Source organism: Mauremys mutica, chromosome 9 (genome assembly GCF_020497125.1).
Source record: "Mauremys mutica isolate MM-2020 ecotype Southern chromosome 9, ASM2049712v1, whole genome shotgun sequence".
Classification (NCBI taxonomy): Eukaryota; Metazoa; Chordata; order Testudines; family Geoemydidae; genus Mauremys; species Mauremys mutica.
The window spans coordinates 72463353-72487292 of record NC_059080.1 but is presented as its reverse complement, the minus strand read 5'-3'; the positions used below and the strand labels follow the sequence as shown (position 1 = coordinate 72487292).

At 44.1% G+C, this 23940-nt stretch overlaps 2 protein-coding genes across 2 annotated transcripts in view; one reads left to right on the top strand and one right to left on the bottom strand.

The window, feature by feature from the left end:
• Positions 1-23940, top strand: part of SLC16A14 (solute carrier family 16 member 14) — a 42892-nt gene that overhangs the window by 3266 nt on the left and 15686 nt on the right. Inside the window, exons 2-3 of the mRNA XM_045031308.1 lie at positions 15996-16272; positions 22069-22212. Of these exons, the coding sequence (XP_044887243.1) occupies positions 16011-16272; positions 22069-22212 (406 nt within the window). The 5' untranslated portion in view covers positions 15996-16010. The remainder of the gene's footprint in view (positions 1-15995; positions 16273-22068; positions 22213-23940) is intronic.
• FBXO36 (F-box protein 36) overlaps positions 14474-23940 on the bottom strand; it is a 101031-nt gene continuing 91564 nt past the window's right edge. The window contains exons 5-6 of the transcript XR_006582390.1: positions 15783-15910; positions 14474-14588 (exon numbers count right to left, since the gene is read on the bottom strand). The gene's annotated coding sequence lies outside the window, so the exon portion shown is untranslated. The remainder of the gene's footprint in view (positions 14589-15782; positions 15911-23940) is intronic.

Below are 23940 nucleotides of genomic sequence, written 5' to 3'. Positions count from 1 at the left end.
TCTTAGAAGCTACTGCCACATCCAAACCCAGTCACAGGTGAAGGGAGTCAGGGTGGGGGTATCATGCTTTGTGGATCTCACAATCTTGTTTGGGTGGGGGAAATATGTATGGCTTTGCATATAAACTGTTGGCACTTGTGCTATAATTTCTTTACAATTTTGCAGTTGCAAAGAGTGTCCTCTGCTTTTCTGACTTCTAAGGTACTACATTCTACTTAGATACATGCACAATGTAATAGGTCAAGGGTGTGCTGAGTCATGAGTGAGGAGAGCAGCCAAATGTCCAATCCTAGCTCTGTTCAGCATTTGAGAGTTTACACAAGTATTGCAAGTGACCTTTCCTGCTTGTGGCTGTATTTACATACAGATTCTGGACTAAATATAAACATGAAGGGAGGTTAATAGTGCAAAAGTGAGAAAGAATCCAGTTCATACAGGGTAAAAATAAGCATTTCCCTTTTACCCAGAGGTAATGGATGTTGTTGCAAGTCTGGCACTAACTCAGATCACTTTGTTCTCTCAGTTTATTTGTCTGGGGACATCCTTACTGTTGTTGAGTGCACAGTTTCTTTGCTATTGTAAATAGGATGAGTATCATTGCTGGATATAAGTCCCACTGAAAAAAAGGTTACTGCTTTAAGTTACTTTTGTTTTAAATTATTTTAAAAATATTTAAATATTAAATAAAAATTATATTAAATAATAAATAAGTAAATAAAATATTTTAAAATACACAACATTCATTCCTGTCAAAAAAGAAAAAAATGACTATGTACAGTATCAGTATTTAGAAAATTTGATATAATGTTTAGTGAATATATAACCCCATATAGATAAATCAAGACTACTTTTTCAATGACTAGTGGTTTGGGGTGCCTCAATCTTTGGGCAATCTGAGATAGTTTTAGGGCTTGATTGTGAGAGAGCAGGTGCTGAGCATTTCTGAAGACCAGGCCTTTTAAGGTGTTTCAAACTGTTCACTCAAAACCTGAGGCGCTGAAAATTACTCTTTATTTTTGAAATTTAGGCCATTAATATCACTATGTGGATTCCATACAAAATCTATGGAAAAGCTGCACAGTTAAGCACTTGAGATCAGGAAATAAAAAAACTAGGTTTCCATATTCAGCCTTCACAGATTCACACTTATGGGCAATCTTTAGTGACATGATGACATATTATTTTTGAAACAATCGATTATAATGTCAATCATACGCTATTTTCTACAACCTTAGACAAATGGTGTAATATGTTGCATTTTTTTTCATTCTTGTATCCCTCACTATTTTCATTACCATAATCATTCAGTAGATCTCTATTGACTTAGACTTTTCATGCAATTAGTTCTCTTCTCTCTTGTGTATGGGCCAGACCCTCAGCTGATGTAAATCAGCATAAATGGAGCTACACTGATTTACATCAGTTGAGGATCTGACCCAATGAATTTTAATATAGGGATAAACTGAGCCTTTAAGCCAGGGATCTCAAACTCAAATCACCACGAAGGCCACATGAGGACTAGTACATTGGCCCAAGGGCCGCATCACTGACACCTTTTCATATAGATACAAAAGCCCCACCCTCTGCCCCCGGCCCTGCCCTCACTCCACCCCTTCCATGAGGCCCTGCCCCTGCCCTGCCTCTTCCCACCCCTTCCCCGCCCCCATTCCAACCCCTGCCCCAAAGTCCTCACCCCAACTCCACCCCCTCCCTGCCCCTATTGCAACCCCTTCCCCTGCCCCGCCTCCTCCCCTGAGCACGCGGTTCCCCGCTCTTCCCCCTCCCTCCTGGAAAGCACTAAGCGCCGCCAAACAGGGAAGCGCCTGGAGATAGGCAGAGGACTGGGGACGCGGCGTGCTGGGGGCGGCGGCGGGTGAGGGGAGCTTGGCGGCTGCAGGAAATAACTCTGCGGGCCACGTATTTGAGACTCCTGCTTTAGGCTCACTGAGCCCTTTGTAAAGGGTAGTGTGTAGCTTTACCACCCGGGAAGAACTCCAGGAAGGAACTGTAACTCAGAGGCATAATCCCTCTCCTCTTCCCCTGTTGCTTTGAAGACAAGTGGTTATTAAGTCACTTCACTCCTTTTCAGGGTACATCTGTTGGTGCCTGACCATTTCCACTAGCTGGTGTGTAGTGGGGCACAGCTATGGCACTCCCCAATTCCTCCAGACCATTTATTTGTGAGGGGAAGTATGGAGTCTCTGCTCTGATGCACGTAGTGGTCTTTATTCCTTCCTGCTCCCCTTTGTGGCATGGTGAGGACTAAGCCTGGTCTACACTAGGCGTTTAAATCGGTTTTAGGAGTGTAAAACCGATTTAACGCCACAACCGTCCACACTAGGAGGCACCTTATATCGATTTTAATGGCTCTTTAAACCGGTTTCTGTACTCCTCCCTAACGAGAGGAGTAACGCTAGTATCGGTATTACCATATCGGATTAGGGTTAGTGTGGCCGCTGATCGACGGTATTGGCCTCCGGGCGGTATCCCACAGTGTTGCAGCGCAGGCGTGCGTGGACAGAGCTCGACCATCAATATGATTGAAAGCAAAGTCATTTTAATTCTCTCCAGCATACATCTTTATACACTTAAAGCAAGCAATCAAGCAATTGCTAATTGGTTAATAAAATACACACAGGCAGCAACTGTAACTTCATTGGGTAACATCATCCTAGACAGCTTTTTAATTTATTATCCTATTACTGCCTACCAGCAGATAAGAACTAGCCTCATCCTAGAAACTTGCATATCAGTTTCCCACACTCTCATGCACAACAATCCCACACTTCCCCCCTCTTCTCATAATAAAAAAGGGAAGGCACAGCAAAATATTCCCAGCTCATAGCATCACATTACTACAATCTATTACACAGCAAAACTAAAAGCAAATTTAAACACCAGCTGCCTAACTAAACCGTAACAATATCTTCCGCAGTGCCCTGCTCTCACCTATCACATCCCCCCTCCAGGTGATGCAAGTGGCCCAAGGGGCCAGGAGGGTTCTGTCAATGTGCAAACAGCCACAAAGCAGATTTCCAATAAGGGCTTCCACTGCAGCAACATGGGGCAAGCAAAGGCCGTAGTATTTATGGCACTCTGCGCCAAAATCAGCCAAGGCCGGACCCACTTCGCCGGAATCCACCTTGCTTACTAAATTCCCATTTCCCATGCAACTTATCTGATCCCAGTTAGGCCACCTGGCATTTGCCTCGCTCTGGCAGTTCCCTACTTTCTCATAACAACTTTATCTCATCCCTCTGTTCTTGTGACCACGCTGCTGTAATTTTCCACCAAGGCAGCATAGGGAAGATGCAACCGGACATCTCCCCCCTATTCTTAAACACAAAAAAATTAAAAACATCCAAAAAACTACTCCAAACCTTATAGCAAAAGGCATGCAAAACAAAACAAAAAAAAATAATATATCTTATGCTACAGGGCTCACCTATAACCATGCAATTCATAACATACAACACCAACAACATCAAACAAAACAAAACATAAAACATCAAAATACAACAACAAAAAATGGTGTAAATTCTGCAGGATTCCCCCATTCTCTATTGCACACCAAATTGTGACAAATTTCTATTACCAATTCATCCCTCATATGTCAGGTGATCAAACTGACACTGAGGGAGGGGGGGGTCCTAGAAAAAACACAACATAAACCACATAAAAATCTTAACAACACAACAATAATTCTGGCCAGAAACAAACAAAACATAAAACACAAAACATAAATTTCAACTCTATCAATAAATGCATGGTACATCAAATACTATACAGCTAACATCAATTCTCTTAAATATCTAAAAAACAAAAACAAAACTACCCCTACTGGGCAAGCAATCATTACATACAATATACAAATACCCTTATTACTATCAAGCAAAAAAAAATTACATCATCCATTAAATCATTTACAATAATACAATTGCATCCTGGTTTACTTCTAAATTCAAAGCTATTCACAGCTTAAGGGTTCTTACTATTAACTTCTACTTTTTAACACTAAAAAAAAACATCACCACTTATATGCCCTTAGCCTAATACAATTACAATTACATAGCACAATATACAATCTTCAACTAATGCAACAAAATATTCATGGCCAAACAATTGCAAACTAATTTCTTTGCCTAAATTTATTTACAAACATTTCAAAAATACCAAAAAACGTTACTCTTTAGCATCTTTACAAAATTCAACTGTTATTCCCTCCAGCAACCACAGAGTTAACTTTTTACTCTGCCTAACATTACTCGCTTGTAGTTAAATACCTTTTCTCAACTACACCCTCAAGGTTATCAACCAGTTTTCCAAGCTTGTAGTCTGTTGCCCGCCGTCTGGGCCCGATCCTTTTTTCCTCTTGCTAAACCGTTCCTTTCATAAACACTAACTTATCCCACTATCAATTTAGCTAGGAGGGTGTACTTCTTAACCAGCCCCCACCCTTCTAGTCTCTACAACAAACAATTATCTATACTTTCCCACCGTGGGGGCTACATTTTCATGCATAACTTTAAATACAACATCTGCAATCAACCTATCTATTTTAAATATAGGCTACATCCAATATCAAGCAATCTACAACAACCAACAATCAGCACATAACACAAAATTTACAAAAATCTAGTAAGGCTAACAAAAACACTTTACATAAAAATACTTAGGGTCACATAAATTCAAAGCCATCCTCCCAAATTACCTAAATTTATGCCAAAACAACCCACAACTCCCCCCTTGAGAATACTCAACAAACCTTTTGGCTGAGTTTTCTCAAAACTTTAAAAACAACAAACAATTAAACTCTAAAAAACTGGGATTAGTAATGGGGGGGGGGGTAATATCATTACAATCCAATTAGAGAGGGCAATATATGCTAAAAATTTTATCCAAAACACAGGGCACAGCCTGTAAAATAAATCCCAAAATCCAATTAATATCACATTTCTCAGCAGGAGTCCCAAATTTCTTCCTGCCAGTGTACAATTCTTTGTCTCTTCACCAGGATCAGTTCCCAATGTCTTTTTAGGCAGGAATTTCTGGACTTTGGCAATGTCAATACTGTGAGTGTTTTTTCTCCTTTTTCACCACCGTCGTGGTTCAGCTTCTACGGGGGAAATAGTCAGAACGTGGGGGCTGCAGCGGACAAGGGAGAAATTAGCCAGCACGTTACCTTGTCCTTTATTGCTGCTGTTTAAAAGCACAATAAAACTAAAAAAAAATTAGGCCAATCATCAGTAGGAAAATTCTCCTGATATGAAGGGGTCTTTTGCAATAAAAATCATGGGTCCAGGCAGTCAGTCTCCTGGTTGCAAAAATGGCAGGGCTGCTAGAATCTTTGGGCAGCTCTTCCATACCTGTGAAAGGAGACAGCTAACACATTCCATTAGTGCCTGGCAGGATTTTGCAGCTTTCATTAGCTTTTTTGGGCGGTTTTTCAGCTCTCATTAGTCTGAGCTGTGAGCAATATGTCCTTGACCGGGGCCAAAAAGAAAAAAATGAGCTGTCTTCGATTAACTCATGCTGTTCTTTTACTTTCCCTGCTTGGCTTCTTTTAAACTGTAAATCCTGTGTCAGAACACCCAGCTGTTGCTGCTCATACCGGAGAAGCACAACGGTTTTCCCGGCACTGTCCCAGGCTCAAACCAGCCAGTGTAGGACGCCTTCTCCAGGCTCCTGCCAGAACAACTTGCTTGCTTGTAGGTCCAAACGACCTCCGGGGCCACGGCACGAGCCTCTGCCTGCGCCGTGCACTCCAACATCTTCCCGTCCAGGGCTCGCTTCCAGCGGAGCACCTCCTCATCCTGTGCCCGAAGGCCGGTCAGGAGGAGCCTCCACAACTCCCCCTCTCTTCTTAATAAGTAAGATAGTGCAGCAGGGGAGATTCTTTTCCCCTGTCGGTTCATAATGTACAACAAAGGCTTCTGTGTTATCTTTTCTTCAGCTGATACAGCGGTACTCACGTTAGCTGCTCTGCCCTTATCCACCGCGGCTTATAGCCGCCCTTCTCCTCCGCGGCTTGTAGCCGCCGCTTATCTCCGTGACTTATAGCCGCCCCTCTCCTCCGCGGCTTATAGCCGCTCTCCTCAGGGCTCAGGTGCGTCTCTCTTTTCGGACGCTCGCGGGCTTCTCCGGCACTCCCCGCCGCAGCTCCTCCCCGCCTCTGGGCTCAGGCTCCCAGCCACTCGCCTCTGGGCTCAGGCTCCCGACACTATCATCATTCGATACGAATCACGTCGGGGTCCGGGGGCTTCCCAAGCACTCCCTGCCGCGGCTCCCAGCCGCCCGCCTCTGGGCTCAGGCTCCTGGCCGTTCGCCTCTGGGCTCAGGCTCCCGACACTATCATCACTCGATACGAGTCACGTCGGGGTCCGGGGGCTTCCCAAGCACTCCCCGCCGTGGCTCCCAGCCGCCCGCCTCTGGGCTCAGGCTCCTGGCCGTTCGCCTCTGGGCTCAGGCTCCCGACACTATCATCACTCGATACGAGTCACGTCGGATAAGCACTCCCCGCCTCTGGGCTCAGGCTCCTGGCCGTTCGCCTCTGGGCTTCTCCGCCTGGGTCAGGCCACCGACACTTTCATTCGATACGAATCACGTCGGGGTCACCATTTGTTGCAGCGCAGGCGTGCGTGGACAGAGCTCGACCATCAATATGATTGAAAGCAAAGTCATTTTAATTCTCTCCAGCATACATCTTTATACACTTAAAGCAAGCAATCAAGCAATTGCTAATTGGTTAATAAAATACACACAGGCAGCAACTGTAACTTCATTGGGTAACATCATCCTAGACAGCTTTTTAATTTATTATCCTATTACTGCCTACCAGCAGATAAGAACTAGCCTCATCCTAGAAACTTGCATATCAGTTTCCCACACTCTCATGCACAACAATCCCACACCACAGTGCACCAGTGACCGCTCTGGACAGCATTCTGAACTCGGATGCACTGGCCAGGTAGACAGGAAAAGCCCTGCGAAGTTTTGAAATTCATTTCCTGCTTCCCCAGCGTGGAGATCTCATCAGCACAGGTGACCACGCACAGCTCATCAGCACAGTTAACAATGCAGTCTCCTGAGAATAGTAAAAGAGCCCCAGCATGGACTGCATGGGAGGTACTGGATCTGATCGCTATCTGGGGAGAGGATTCAGTGCTAACAGAACTGCGTTCCAAAAGACGAAATGAAAAAGTATTTGAAAGAATTTCTAAGGCTATGACTGATAAAGGCCACAGCAGGGACTCAGTGCAGTGCAGAGTGAAAGTTAAGGAGCTCAGACAAGCCTACCAGAAAACCAAAGAAGCAAACGGAAGGTCCGGGGCAGGTCGAAAAACATGCCGCTTCTATGCTGAGCTGCATGCAATTTTAGGGGGCTGCGCCACAAGTACCCCACCCCTGATCGTGGATTCCGAGGTGGGGGTTGTAATCTCTGCCATGTCTGAGGATTATGCAGACGGGGAAGATGAAGATGAAGAAGAGGAGGAAGACCTAGCAGAGAGCACACAGCACTCCGTGAGCCCCAGCAGCCAGGAGCTTTTTCTCACCCTGACGGAATTACCGTCCTCCCAGCCCTCACAAGCCACTATCCCAGACAATGACGCCATGGAAGGGAGCTCTGGTGAGTGTACCTTTGCAAATAGCAAACATTGTTTTTTAAGCAAGCCTTTTTTAATGATTGATTTGCCCTGAGGACTTGGGATGCATTCGCAGACAGTATAGTTACTTAGAAAAGTTTGTTAACATGTCCGGGGATTGAGAGGAAATCCTCCAGGGACATCTCGATGAAGCGCTCCTGTAGGTACTCCAGAAGCCTTTGCAGAAGGTTTCTGGGCAAGGCAGCCTTGTTCCGCCCACCATGGTAGGACACTTTACCACGCCATGCATGTAGCAAGTAATCAGGTATCATTGCGTGGCAAAGCATAGCAGCGTATGGTCCCGGTGACTGCTGGCATTCAAGAAGCATCCGCTCTTTATCTTGTTCTGTTATCCTCAGCAAAGTGATATCGTTCAGGATAACCTGGTTAAAAATCAGGAATTTAAGTAAGGGGGGTGGCCATTTTTCTACTGGGTTCGTGGATTGCAGCAGCTTAAAAAAAAAAACTTTCCTGCACGTAGCGAAGCGGGGGGAGGGGAGGAGTGAAATGCCGATGATCTTTTCTGTGTTTGGTCACCGGCGATCTTCCCCAAGCTACCAGACACGCAGTGGGTGGGGGGGTGGGAAGGTTGTTGATTAGCAGGGAGCTAGCGTGGTATTAGCCATGCGTTGGGGGGGAGGGGTAAATCACTACAGAAGCCGAAAGACAGTGGCTTACCATGGCCGCATGCAAGCTGAATTCTGATGCCTGGACCTGTGTCTGTGAGATCTGTAACTCCAGAGCTGCAAGCACTCACTATTAAGATGAAAAATGCGACCTTGTAGGGAAATCACATGTGCTAGGTGAATAGTGCTGTTCACTGTGAAAGAGTATAACCATTGTTCTGTAAAATGTATCTTTCTAAATATTTATCTCCCTCATGCAGCTGCAAATTTTTCAACCATCCCTCCTCCATTCCAAAGGCTAGCACAGATAAGGCGGAGGAAAAAGAAGACGCGAGATGAGATGTTCTCGGATATTATGGAAGTTACACGCAATGAAAGAGCTCATCTGAATGAGTGGAAGGACGTGGTATCAAATTACAGGAAAGAGGCCAGTGAACGTGAGGACAGGAGGGATGAACGTGAGGACAGGAGGGACAACCGAGATGAGAGGTGGCGGCAGGAAGACCGGCAGGAAAATCAGCGGTGGCGGCAGGAAGATCAGCGGTGGCGGGATGCAACTCTGGGGCTGCTGCGTGATCAAACTGACATGCTCCGGCGTCTTGTGGAGCTTCAGGAACGGCAGCAGGATCACAGAGTGCCGCTGCAGCCCCTGTATAACCACCCTCAACCCTCACCATGTTCCACATCCTCCTCACCCAGACGTGTAAGAACGCGTGGGGGGAGGCTCCGTGCCCCCGCCCACTCCACCCCCGTGGACAGCCCAACCAGAAGGATGTCGTTACTGTGAATTTTTTTTAATGGCCTTCTCCATCCCTCCTATCCTCCTCCCAAACCACACCCTTACTTCTCTCCCTCTTTTTATAATGAATCAATAAAGAATTCATGCTTTTTAAATGAGAGTGACTTTATTTGCATAAGTAAGCTGTACTCGAAGGGGGAGGGGGAGTTGCTTACAGGGACTGAGTCAATCAAGGGGGTTGGGTGTTCATCAACAAACACAGCAGTCACACTGTACCCTGGCCATTGATGAAGCTCGTTTTCAAAGCTTCTCTGATGCGCACCGCTTACTGGTGTGCTCTTCTAATCTCCCTGGTGTCTGGCTGCGCGTAATCAGCGGCTAGGTGATTTGCCTCAGCCTCCCACCCCGCCATAAAGGTCTCCCCCTTACTCTCACAGAGATTGTGGAGAATACAGCAAGCAGTAATAACATAGGGGACATTGGTTTGACTGAGGTCTGAGCGAGTCAGTAATGTCCGCCAGCGCGCCTTTAAACGGCCAAATGCACATTCCACCACCATTCTGCACTTGCTCAGCCTGTAATTGAACAGATCCTGACCACTGTCCAGGCTGCCTGTGTATGGCTTCATGAGCCATGGCATCAAGGGGTAGGCTGGGTCCCCCAGGATAACGACAGGCATTTCAACATCCCCAACTGTTATTTTCTGGTCTGGGAAGTAATTCCCTTGCTGCAGCTGTTTAAACAGAGTAGTACTTCTGAAGACGCGAGCGTCATGAACCCTCCCTGGCCATCCCACGTGGATGTTTGTGAAACGTCCCTTGTGATCTACCAGTGCTTGCAGCACCATTGAAAAGTACCCCTTCCGGTTTACGTACTGGGTGCCCTGGCGCTGCGGTGCCAATATAGGGATATGGGTTCCATCTATCGCCCCCCCACAGTTAGGGAATCCCAGTGCAGCAAAGCCATCCACTATGGCCTGCACGTTTCCCAGAGTCACAACCTTTCGTAGCAGCAGCTTAGTGATTGCTTTGGCTACTTGCATCACAGCAGCCCCCACAGTAGATTTTCCAACTCCAAATTGATTCCTGACTGACTGGTAGCTGTCTGGCGTTGCAAGCTTCCACAGGGCTATCGCCACTCGCTTCTCTACTGTGAGGGCTGCTCTCATCTTGGTATTATGGCGTTTCAGGGCAGGGGCAAGCAAGTCACAAAGTTCCATGAAAGTGCCCTTACGCATGCGAAAGTTTCGCAGCCACTGGGAATCGTCCCACACCTGCAACACAATGCGGTCCCACCAGTCAGTGCTTGTTTCCCGGGCCCAAAATCGGCGTTCAATGGATAGAATCTGCCCCATTACCATCAGGATCTCCAAAGCGCAGGGGCCCGCGGTTTGAGAGAATTCTGTGTCTACGTCCTCATCACTGTCATCGCCGCGCTGCCGTATCCGCCTCCTCCTCGCCTCGGATTGAAGGTCCTGGTTCACCATAGACTGCACGAGAGTGCGCGAGGTGTTTAAAACATTCACAATTGCGGTATTGAGCTGAGCAGGGTCCATGCTTGCTGTGCTATGGCGTCTGCACAGTTCACCAAGCAAAAAAGGCGCGAAACGGTTGTCTGCTGCTCAGGGAGGGAGGGGTGAGGCTGTACCCAGAACCACCCATGACAATGATTTTTGCCCCATCAGGCACTGGGATCTCAACCCGGAAATGCCAAGGGGCGGGGGAGGCTGCGGGAACTATGGGATAGCTACGGGATAGCTACCCACAGTGAAACGCTCCAGAAATCGACGCTAGCCTCGGACCATGGACGCACACCACCGATTTAATGTGTTTAGTGTGGCCGTGCGCACTCGATTTTATAAAATCTGTTTTACAAAACCGGTTTATGCAAATTCGGAATAGTCCCGTAGTGTAGACGTACCCCTAGTGACAATCTATTTAGGTTTGTCTTTCAACTAGCAGCGCAACCTTTTTTACACATAATTTCAGTGAAGGAGGCATTTCACTGTGGAGTTACCTCAGCTGAACACAGACATGTCCCTGTGTTCCTGAGTTGCAGTGCAGCTGGTGAGACAGTTAACTATGAAGGTATCTGAGCTACAAACTTAGACAGCTTACATATGCAAGCAATTTTTCACTATTGTTTTGTTATAATTAATGTATAGTATATATTGTGCAAGTCCAGCTTTCTGTATATTTTTCATGTAAGTGACTAATTAGCTCTGACTGGCACACACACTGGTACCGTGTACTGCAAGAAGCTACACATGTACTGCAAGAAGTAAATGATAACATAATTAAAGTCAGTGGCCAAATCTTCAGTTAGTGTAAACCACTCTGAGCTCTACTGACAACACCAATTTACAACTCCCAAGGAACTAACCTTATATCATGATGCATATGTAAAAGGGATCAGAGTTAAGGTAGGGCTGAATACCATAACCTTGACATCTGTATTTTTTTAAAAATTGATTACTTAATCTGCTTAATATAGTTTTTATATGGAATTTTCTATGTAGAGGCAAAACATAAAAGGAAGTTTAGCTTTTGACAACTTTGAAGATCTGCTGGCTTGCAAATAGTTGGCAATAGCATGTGTAAATGTCATAATCTGGAAGTGTTTAGATAACCCACTACCAGAACTCCCTGTCTCACTCATTAGAAGTTCTTCAGGAGGGAACCTCTTTCCTGGGCACTTTAGGAAATTCACAGGAGATAATTTCTCTCTTGTAAATCTTTGTGGAACTTTTAAGGTGCATCAGAATGGGCTTCCCTCCTGCACATCTTAAAAAGTGGGTGAGATCCCTCTTTCAACCCCTGGCAGTCTTTATAATAATTTAAAAACAGGATTAATCAAAAGTGGTAGAACTACAAAAGTGAGATCTTGGAATAGTGTTGCCGCTTTCATAATATAATAAAAATACTGTAATGATGAATAATAATAAATAGTGTATAATAAATAGTGTCATAAAAACAAATTTTATATTTCCAAGATCACTCTTCCAAGATCTCACTTTTGTAGCTTGTATCACTTTTGATTAAGCCTGTTTTTAAATTATTATAAAGACTGCCAGAGGTTGAAAGAGGGATCTCACCCACTTTTTAAGATGTTCAGGGGCACCACCAGAAAAGTGGGGAGGCCCACGGGGGCGGCTGGAAAAAAGGGGAGAGACCCGCTGGGGGCGAGGAAGGGGGGTGTGCCAACACAGGGGTGGCATGTGACCCTCGTTGCCCTCCCGTACTGGCGCCTCTGACTCCTATGTGTCATTGAGGAGTATCACATGTGAAACAACATGAAGATATTTAAGAAGCCAGCTCAAATTGTTCTGCCTACTCAAGCATTCAGGTCTTGATCAGTACAGGCAAACAAACAAACTTAAACTTGTTCTTCATAATAATTTTAAAACAACACTAGCAGCCTATTTAATTTTAAAAACAGCAAAAAATATCCACCTCCCTTTCTATTTCTAAATCTCCTCAGTGTGATAGATATTCTTGCTTTGCTCTGCTAACAGGGGCGGCTCTAGGATTTGCGCCGCCCCAAGCATGGCGGCGCGCCGCCGGGGGCGATCTGGCGGTCGCCAGTCCCGCGGCTCCGGTGGACCTCCTGCAGATGTGCCTGCGGAGGGTCCGCCGGTCCCGCGGCTCTGGTGGACCTCCCGCAGGCATGCCTGCGGATGCTCCACCGAAGCCGCGGGACCGGCAGACCCTCCGCAGGCACATCTGCGGGAGGTCCACCGGAGCCGCGGTCCCAGCGGACCCTCCGCAGGCATGCCTGCGGGAGGTCCACCGGGGCCGCCTGCCGCCCTCCTGCGGGACGCCGCCCCAAGCGCACGCTTGGTGCACTGGGGTCTGGAGCCGGCCCTGTCTGCTTAGCTCTTGGAAGTCCCCAAGGCTCCGTGCTGCTGGCCCTGTGCCACCCGGGGTCCCTATGGACAGCTCTGTCTGTCATTAGGGAATTTTTTCCCTGAGAACTCCCATAACATTTTGTGAACCTCAGTTTGGGAACCACTGTCCTAGTGTAAAATCTTGAGTGATGTCACTGACCTACTGCTGTATTTGAAAACGGAATTTAACCCAGAAGGAGCTCTGATATTGACATAATCTTTTGGCAATATTACACTTTTCTTTATCAAAAGCTTCTTACTAATTTGAAAATAAAATTTAATACATAAAGTCTATAAAGTTTCAACAGTTCTTCCCAGTCACTATAGAAAATATTTTAGTCCCAGGGCAACTACATTTTTTCATAGGTTGTCAGATTGCTATAAGTTAGCACAGAGAAGCCCTCTTCCAGTGCTCCTCCTAAGATCCATTGGATGGAGAACCACTCTACTTTACCCTTGAGTTTTGATAACTGTTCATGTAGATGATTTAAGTGGGTACCATACATTTTGCTGTGTTATAGTAGACTTCCAAGTGTACCCTGCTAAAAATGGTTACTGCATATTCACATTACACTTAGTCCAGCTTCTCGATTGTTTTTAGAAATGGGAGGTGAAATACAATGACAAAACTCACTGCTCTTACTTTATAGATTTTTATTTATGAATTTTTGTAAAATATCATGGCCTGGGGGAAAGAGGGCAGTATACACATTGAAGTTTGCTTTGAGCAGCAAAATGCCTAAGGCCAGTCCTGCTCTTAATGCTACTGTAATATTTGGTTGCCATGAACACTGCTTCATTATAGTGGCTTGTCCTATCATATTTGCCTATGACCCATTAATTTTATTTGTTGATTCTTATTTTTTGGCATTAATGAGACACTGTACAAGTTCAGAAACAGTTGCAAACTACTCTTTGCTTTAATGAATTGAGGTGTTTTGGACCAATTTTCCTTTCATTTACAGCAGTGTAAATCCAGAGTAACTTCGCTTATTTTGGTGGAATTACTCTGATTTATACTACTGTGAATCAGAGCAGAATTTTATCTAGTGGGCCAAATTCTGTCCTCCTTTATACCTATATAGCCTTACCGATGTCACCATTCTGTGGGTTTTGTCTTGTTTGTGCCTTGCCTATTATTATGTCTCTGCTGTTTTTGTTTCTGTGTTGACTGTTATTTGTGTAACAATGGCATTGAGATGTACTAGAAGGCAACATATGAATTTAATTTATCATTAGAATTCTGCAGGAATTGGATTTTGTTAGTGATGAATAAGGTCTCTTATTTATTGAAAAATATCACACATTACTTTAAGTTATGCATTTAATCTCTTAAAAGTAGCTATTGTTTCAAGAATCATATTATAATATTAAATGGGATACATAGAAGACCACCAGAAATTATTTCACTGTTTCTAATATATTTTCTTTTGTCTGTTTCTGAAGCCACTTCCTGTTGCCATTTCTTCAGGGTGGAGAGAGAAAAAACACACCTTATCTGGTAACTTGTACCACTAAAGTTCTCAGTCTCCATGAAAACCTCTGTGGTGCTCCATAGTATTGTAATATTTGAATACATCACAGGATAAATGGAGAGTTGGTTCTGCATCTTGACTCGTTCAGTTAAAAATTGCCTGTAGAGTCACTTGAAATTATGTGTATTATTTCTGGGTTGTGCTCTTCATTTGTGGGGACTAAAGAACAAACCAAAAGTCAATTTAATTTGAGACCAAGTCCTCCATACCTTGTGCACTCAAACCTTCCCACTGTGCTAGATTCTGATCTACACTGACATAAATTTGGCGTAACTCACTGATCTCAGTGGAGTTACTATGGATTTACGACAGCATAACTGAAAGCCTAACAATGTAATTATACAGTATATCATACTGACTTTAATCGGAGCTTGAGTTAAGCAAGGAAGGTAAGATCAGGCCCCTGCTCTATAATTTATGTAAGCAAAACATCTTGAAGATCACGGAATCTAAATATTTTTTCATTATTTTCTTCTTTCACCCTTGTCCCACCAATACGAAAAATAAGAAATCCCAAGATTACCATTCTTTCTGCAGAGAGAACCAATTGTATCTTTTAATTTATCTTTTATTTATTATTTCCTTTTTATTAAAAGCTTTATAATTTTGAACACAAAGACACAATCTATTTGTGGATCTGGGCCAAAGTGACAAATAAGGCAAATTATAATCAACACACATACATCACATAGATAAGTACAAAACCCAGAAAGATACAAGCAATATACACACAGAGTGTATGGTTTTCCATGCATTTTATATTTAAACTTATTGAAATGCTGTTATTTTACTGAAAACCACATGAAGGACACATCTGCATTGAAACGCAATAGTGAAAATATGGCTATGTCCAAATTTGTTATAAAACTGTTTCATTTTTAAAAAATCATGATCTTAATCGTGCCTCAGGCCCTCCATGTGTAGCTCTCATCCCTCCCACATGGGAGAAAGGGGTACCATTCACCTCTGCAATACCATCCCTGCTTCCTGAAACCCAGGAATGTGTGGGGGAGTGGAGTAGGCAGGGCTATCCTGAGACTGGCTAAGAGAGATGAACATCATAATCCCACAGATTTTCTCATGGAAAAGCAGTACATAGAGGTGGTCAAAAAAAAATTAGAGCTTCAAAAATGTAAATTTTCAAAATATTTCAATAAAAAAAAATAAAGAAGAAACTTTGAAAAAAATGTTTGTAAAATCCCCCTCCCCCATTGTTGGAACTATACGGCTGGTTGACACTTTGTGACATTTCAAAATGTTGAAAATGCAAAACAAATTCAGAAATATTTGTGCAACATTTTTTCATTTTTTTACTAGCTCTAGCAACATAGATCTAGCCGGAGGCTCTTTTACCTATTTACTTGTAGAAGTGGAGTTAAGGTTGTGGTTGAATAATACTGCCCTGTGGTCCCCAGACTGTTCCTGTATGCAGAAACACCACCAAATGCTGGAAAATAGGTTGAGGAACTATTTCATCCAAACTGTTAAAAAATAAAAACAAATAACTATTACAAACCTGTACCTGTTTTCTGTGCATACTGAAAGCATTTATTTTGTCCGTTTCAGAATACTGTGGGGAAAATGTGCACCACTCAAGAAGATATTGGATATGATTTTGAAGATGATTCAAAAGATAAAACGAAGACACTTAAACCTAATCCAAACATTGATGGCGGATGGGCTTGGATGATTGTCCTTTCTTCCTTCCTTGTACATATACTCATCATGGGGTCACAAATGGCCCTTGGAATACTTAACATGGAATGGCTTGAAGAATTCAGTCAAAGTCGAGGATTGACTGCATGGGTTAGCTCCCTTAGCATGGGTATTACATTGATCGTAGGTATGTTCCAATATAATTATATTGCAAAACTGTATAGGTTTAACGTATAAACCATCTCCCCCCATGCCAAGTATTTTCTTGCAGTATTCAAATATGGTAACTGAGTAGGCCATAGTGTTCTTGGACTGTAGTTTTAAAGTCACGAGGCCAAATTCAGTTGTCTACCATAGCAACTGATTTGGGCTGTGGGGCTAAAAATAGCCCCGTAGACATTCCCACTTGGGTTGGAGTCCAGGCTTCAAGCCCCTCCTTCTGGAACTTGGGCTCCAGGCCGAGCTCTAAGGTCTACGCTGCTACTCTTAGCCCTGCAGCCCAAGCCACGCAAGCCTCAGTCAATTGACCTTGGGTCTAAGGGTATGTCTACACTACGGGATTATTCCGATTTTACAGAAACCATTTTTTAAAACAGATTGTATAAAGTTGAGTGCACGCGGCCACACTAAGCACATTAATTCGGCAGTGTGTGTCCATGTACCGTGGCTAGTGTCAATTTCCGGAGCGTTGCACTGTGGGTAGCTATCCCGTAGCTATCCCGTAGTTCCCGCAGTCTCCCCCGCCCATTGGAATTCTGGGTTGAGATCCCAATGCATGATGGGGCAAAAACAGTGTCACGGGTGATTCTGGGTAAATGTCGTCACTCAATCCTTCCTCCGTGAAAGCAACAGCAGACAATAATTTCGCGCCCCTTTTCACCTGGATTGCCCTGACAGACGCCATAGCATGGCAACCATGGAGCCTGTTTTGCCTTTTGTCACTGTCACCGTATGTGTACTGGATGCTGCTGACAGAGGCGGTACTGCAGTGCTACACAGCAGCATTCATTTGCCTTTGCAAGGTAGCAGAGACGATTACCATCACTATTGCACCGTCTGCCATTGTAAATTGACGATGAGATGATGGTTATCAGTCATTTTGCACTGTTTGCATTTGGAAATTGGCGATGATGGTTATCAATCCTTTTGTACCATCTGCTGCTATCATGGGTGCTCCTGGCTGGCCTCGCTGAGGTCAGCCGGGGGTGCATGGACAAAAATGGGAATGACTCCCTGGGTCATTCCCTTCTTTATGTTTTGTCTAAAAATAGAGTCAGTCCTGCCTAGAATATGGGGCAAGTGTACTAGAGAACCAGAGAGTACAGCCGCTCCATGTCAGAGCCCCAGAGATCCCGCAGAAATGATGAGCTGCATGCCATTCTAGGAGGTGCCCCTGCAACAACCCTACCTGTTGCTTCCCTCCTCCCCCAACCCTCCTGGGCTACCGTGGCAGTGTCCCCCCATTTGTATGATGAAGTAATAAAGAATGCAGGAATAAGAAACACTGACTTTTAGTGAGATAAAATGAAGGGGAGGCAGCCTCCAGCTGCTATGATAGTCCAGGCAGTACAGAATCTTTTCTTTAGACATGAAAGGGGCGGAGCTGATGGAGCTCAGCCCCTAGTTGCTATAATGAGGATGGTTACCAATCCTTTTGTACCATCTGCCAGGAATGACCGGGAGTCATTCCTATTTTTCCCAGGTGCCCCCGGCCGACCTCACCGAGGCCAGCCAGGAGCACTCACAGGCTGATGATGACGATGGCTACCAGTCATTTTGCACCATCTGCCACCGGGAAGGGGATGCTGGTGTTCAGCGCTGCAGCACCCTGTCTATCAGCAGCATGCAGTAGACATAGGGTGACATTGAAAAAAGGTGAGAAATGATTTTTTTCCCTTTTCTTTCGGGGTGGGGGAAGGGTGTAAATTGACGACATACACCCTGAAACACTCGGGAAAATGTTTTTGACCCTTCAGGCATTTGGAGCTCAGCCAAGAATGCAAATGCTTTTCGGAGACTGCGGGGACTGTGGGATAGCTGGAGTCCTCAGTACCCCCTCCCTCCCTCCATGAGCGTCCATTTGATTCTTTGGCTTTCCGTTACGCTTGTCACGCAGCACTGTGCTGAGTCCCTGCTGTGAGATTTTTTCAAATGCTTTGTCATTTCGTATTCTGTAACAGAGCTCTGATAGAACAGATTTGTCTCCCCATACAGCGATCAGATCCAGTATCTCCTGTACAGTCCATGCTGGAGCCCTTTTTGGATTTGGGACTGCATTGCCACCCGTGCTGATCAGAGCTCCACGCTGGGCAAACAGGAAATGAAATTCAAAAGTTCGCAGGGCTTTTCCTGTCTATCTGGCCAGTGCATCCGAGTTCAGATTGCTTTCCAGAGCAGTCACAATGGTGCACTGTGGGATACCACCCGGAGGCCAATACCATCGATTTGCGGCCACACTAACCCTAATCCAACATGGCAATACCGATTTCAGCGCTACTCCTCTCGTCGGGGAGGAGTACAGAAATCGGTTTAAAGAGCCCTTTATATCGATATAAAGGGCCTCATTGTGTGGACGGGTGCAGGGTTAAATCGGTTTAACGCTGCTAAATTCGGTTTAAACGCGTAGTGTAGACCAGGCCTATGACTTGGCACCACAGGCTTTTCTTTGCAGTGTAGACATACCCTGGCATGTGAGCCATGTAGTCAGAGGGAGGCAGAGAGCAGCAGTGAAGCTGGGGGGAAACAACAGTGAGGCGAGGAGGAAGAGCAGTAGGCAGTCATGTAACGTATATCTGAGTGGTGCCAGCTAATTGCCCGGTGGGTTCTGAATCAGTGGGTGCTGAATCAGTTGGCAGAAGGATCAGGAGTGGGAGAAAAATAATAGTCCTTCCAAAAAGCTTGGAGTCTATCTTAGAGTCAACTTGGGAGGTCGAGAGATAAGGCTGGAAGGAACAGAATTAGGGACTGATTCTTCACTATCTGATGCTTTGTGCTGTCATTTACACATATGCAAAGTCTAATACCCACTTTACACAAGTGTAAAAGATAGCACAAGGTGCAAGGCAGTGTAGAATCATATTTAGAGTCTGTCTGAGGTGTGAACAGCCTGCCTGGAAGAGGGGAGGCTTGGAGGAAGATGGAAGAGTCCCTAAAAGACCCCAAAATATTAGTGTAGCCGGGTCCCATTAAGTCTTAGTTCAATCCAGAAAAAATTGGTATATTCTCTGCTCGATGTAAGGTGAAATGTCTGTCAATATTGTTGGAGTTAGGTGTACACATCCTACATGATTAAACTCTGTGCAATCTCAGTTACTTCAGTGGGGTGCCAAGGAGTCCTAGTCAGGGCAGGATTTGACCAAACCCCCCAGAGAGCAAGGTAAATCTTGAATCACGCTAGGACAGTCGACATTTCCCTGTATCTTCCTAATACTCAGAAACTGTAGTTTATTTTTGGTCTTCAAGAATGAAAGGCAAACAAGTAACTAAAATATCTTTTAGTTGAAATATGTTAATCATTAATAATTAACAATGAAGATAATTTGGGATAAAATTAAGTTCCAAAGTCGCAAAGGCTTATAATAGTTAAAATGTCATTAAAATCACTAACACTCTCAGAGCAGCATTCAACCACTTATCCTCTGGGTTTATTTACATATTTCTTTGTCAGAGTTTTACAGACAGGCCTCTTATTTTCAGCTGAGTGGTGGGATGCACCACCTGCCTCTGCAAAAGTTGATACCATCACTAATACTTAAATCAGTGCAGGGAATGCTGCTCTCTGTGCTATTTAAAGGATAGATAGATAGATGTTGACTTTCAGAGATTCTGTACAGTGACTAAACTAATCTAGATTAACAGGGTTGCAGAAGCAATTCCAATCCTTCTCTACCTGCCAGGTGTATTTGTCTGTTGCATGTATGAGCGCCTGAGAGAGCGCTTTCCAGATCTGCACTCCCAGGGATATAAGGTGCCATATTTTGGCTGTTACACAGACCACATTTAGTTGTTCCCCCTTCACCTGAGTGTAAATAGATTATCCTGTAGTACCTGTCACAGGCTCAGTGACACATTTATAAGGGTGGTTAAATAACAGCATCAAATGGGATCAACAGGACAAAGTGCCAAGATAGATTAAACAGAAAGTTCTATGTAATCACATCCATAACAAGCAGTGCAGGGCCATCCACTGAGTCTGAATCACTAACATCAACAGTTTAGGATCAATATTAGAAGACACAGTAGCAATTTAAAAGACTCTGACATCCTGCTGAATCTTATAATTTTGTTAGGTACTCAGGTACCTAGGTAGAATAAAGGCACAATTTTGTTAAATCAAATGCAGGAATCACATTAAAAAAACAAAACGTACATCTCTTAAGCAAAGGAACAGGATGTTTATGTGCAGTAATATCAACCACTGCACAAGATACAAATCTTACTTCATGCCTACTAAATACATAGCAGAGGACATTCTACAAATATGCATGCCCTTGAACGTGACAAAAGACTTATACTGTGGATGTTGTTTTCACTGTACATGGTGGCGTTCCTTTACCATGGTATTTGACAGTGGTTCATAGACTACTGTCATCTGCCTCCTCACTAAGTTTGTTGGGTGTCATGATGCTTGACATTTCTGAAAGTTGATGTGAGGATCAAGGATAGTTTAGAGTGAAACATCTGGGAAATGGATTACATCAATCACAAGTGCTGAGGGATGTATCCTTCAAAGAATGTCCAGAATCAGCTTGATATGTTTGGTTGCTAAATTATGCTCTGTGACTTACCATGGGCAAATCCATGTGAGTAGGCATATAGCTATTCAAATGTGCTGCATTGGCAGTGGAAGTATACTGGGGTGTTGTAGCTGGCAGGCCCTAGATTTAAGTGTCAGGGAGCTATTAAAAGGATGTTCTGGAGGGCTCAAGAGTTTAAAATTAATTTTCCCAGCTGTCCAAAAGAGCCCATCTGTTGATCTTTAAGGCATGGAACAAGGCTCATCTTTTCTCAAGAATTTAGTTAATGGGGAATGGACTGATTATGTTATTAAATTCTATACATGCATCTAAGTCATAATAGAATACATTTTATATATCAGTAAATACATAAATAAATAAAAGTATATCTGCCTCTCCAGAGGCTGTGAAATAGCAACAAATCAAACTAAGGGGTGGATCTTTACTGTAAGATTTGGCCTTCATTTTCACAAATTTTGAGACAGCACAGTGTTTCTCAGCTGTACTGGATAAAAGGTTTCATTTCAGCTGGATCATCGCACCTCTGTGAGAGAGAAAGCCAATGTGAATGTGGTCCCTGAGTTGAGGAAATCCTTCTTTAGAGCATGGAAGCAGACATTTTCACATTGCAACAGACAAATTAGTTGGTCTTCTGCTTAACTCACACCTTGCCTAATGAATCCCTGAGGAATGTAGATTCAGTGGCTAGAATCTTGATTCCACCTGAGAGTACAGTGTGGGGGGAGGGGAATACTGCAGTTAGAGGGAGGCAGTCACGGTTCCCTCATCCCAGAGAAGCAGCGGTTGGGGAGAGTAGCTGGGTCAGGGAAGCAGCTACACCATTACTGGGGACTTTCCTCTAGCAGAGAATTAAACTGCTGAGGGGGAATTCTTTGCTGACCGTTTTTCGTTAATTTGGTTGCAGCAGCATGAAGTGGATTTAGGAGCAGGATTCTGTGGTCTACTAAGCATTTGCATTATCATAAGCCACTGCAGATGAAATAAAGAACTTTGAATTCAGGTATTGGCAGAGTTATTAGCCAAGGGCCTCAAGGGGTTAACTGAATGACATTTTTGAGGGCCTAAAGGGGTTAACAGGAAAAAATAATCCTTTTAATTGCATTTAACAATTTCAATTAAACTGTTTCATATTTTGTTTGAAAATGATAGTTAAGGCTTTTAATAAGTTTCACAGTAAGGGCTTTACACAAACCTTTTAGCAAATTCTTCTTCATGTTCTGTGACAGGTCCTTTCATTGGTTTATTCATTAACACATGTGGGTGCCGCAAGACAGCAATAATTGGCGGGATCTTGAATGCCCTAGGCTGGGTATTGAGTGCCTATGCCTCAAATGTACATTACCTCTTCATTACATTTGGCGTGACAGCTGGTAAGCAAATATTTATATTTGGAAATGCTTTTAAATAGTGTCAGTGTCTTCTGGCAGTCCATTCGCTGAGAACATGAGAGAAGCTAAGATTGTTCTTGGGTCATTTTAATATTTGATTTTTTAAAAACTTCTGATAAAGTGATTTTAGGTGGGGAAATGCCATTTAACAATTTTTCGTTTAGTTTATTCTGCTTGCACAGTCAAACTAATGTTATTGTGCTATGGTTTTAGACATAATAGGCAAGGTTCTGCTCTCACTTTGAGGTCAGTGGAGTTATTCCAAATTAATACTGATGCATGTGATAGATTGTAGTCCAATGGGCCTGATTTTTATTCCACACCATTTTTACATTAGTGTAACTCCATTGTCTAACAGAATTATACTAGTGAAAGTGAGAGCACCATCAGATCAAATGGCTATTTTTGTCATGCAAGTTCTATCATACAGCATGTGAAGATGTTTTGTCAGTGGTGGGATGGCATAGAGGTCACCCAGCCATGCCACCTTTCAGTCAGGGATGGCACCACAGGCTGGTCCTGCCTTGGTTTATAAACAAGTCCAGAAAGACCTTTTTTAGTCAGAGGGCACCCCCTCTTCCAAGGGTCTCATTTAATTAGTAACAGTCATAAGCATAACTAGGACCTTACTCAGATACAGCGGAGGCATTTGTCATCTCAGACTCAGTCCAGCTAGTTCCTTCCTTCAAGATACTCTTCCTTCCTGTGCCTGGAAAGAGTTTCTTATTTTGTTCTGCAACCTTTCCCGGTTCCTTCTTTGGAGTCCTCCTTTTCTGTGCTTCTTTAAGCAGGAGTCCCCAACTTGGAACTACGCTGTATTTTTCCTCCTTCACTCTCTCCTTAAACTGAAGTTCCTCCCCAGATCCCCTCTCTGAAAGTGAGTTATTTTAACAAATCGTCTAGTCCTTCTTAAGGTGGAGCCCTCAGTTCTTCTCTCTGGAGCTGAGTTGTGGGTTAGTCAGCTGTAGGGCCTTTGCCAGCTTCTCCCTCAGCTGGCACTTTCCCTTCATTAGCCCTCTAGGTGCTTCACAGATCAGCCTTTCCCTGCTGATATCTCCCGGTCTGCTCTGACATGAGGGAGGAGACTACTTTTATGCTGGTTCCCTTCCCCCAGTTTATCTGCAATTTGTTGGGGGACAGGGGATCTCTGCCCCACCCTCTCTGAAGGACTCCTGGTCCTAGGCTCTTAAAGAGACAGTGATGGGATTTCCTACCAAGCGCCACTCATATCTATCTATCTGTCTATAACACAGACACACTTTATATCTATAGATATATCTATATCTAAATGGGCTGACCTCTAGGCACAACTGCCTTTAAAGGGCAGACACAGCGCTATCACAAAGCTTCCCCCTCAAGAGCCAATCTATATCCAAAATGTAGACTCGATCAAAGTTATCATTTAGCCATGTTCCCCAGACAGGGAGGCACTTTTTGTTTAGCTGCTACCAGAAAGACAACCAGTATACTTGGCAATATCTTTATCATGGGAACCGTCCTTGGCAATAGCCTTATCTTCATCAGAAAAATTTAAGTAACCAGGATCTGAGGTTCTCTCTGTTGTAGGTAGCCCATAGTGTGCACGTGGTCATCCATAGTCCATGGCATGTCATAATTTACACCACGCACCTAGATGGCAGGATCTCTTTGCCACCTCCTGTCTTGTTAACAGAACTGGTATTTCACCACAAATAAACTTTTCTGTGGTAG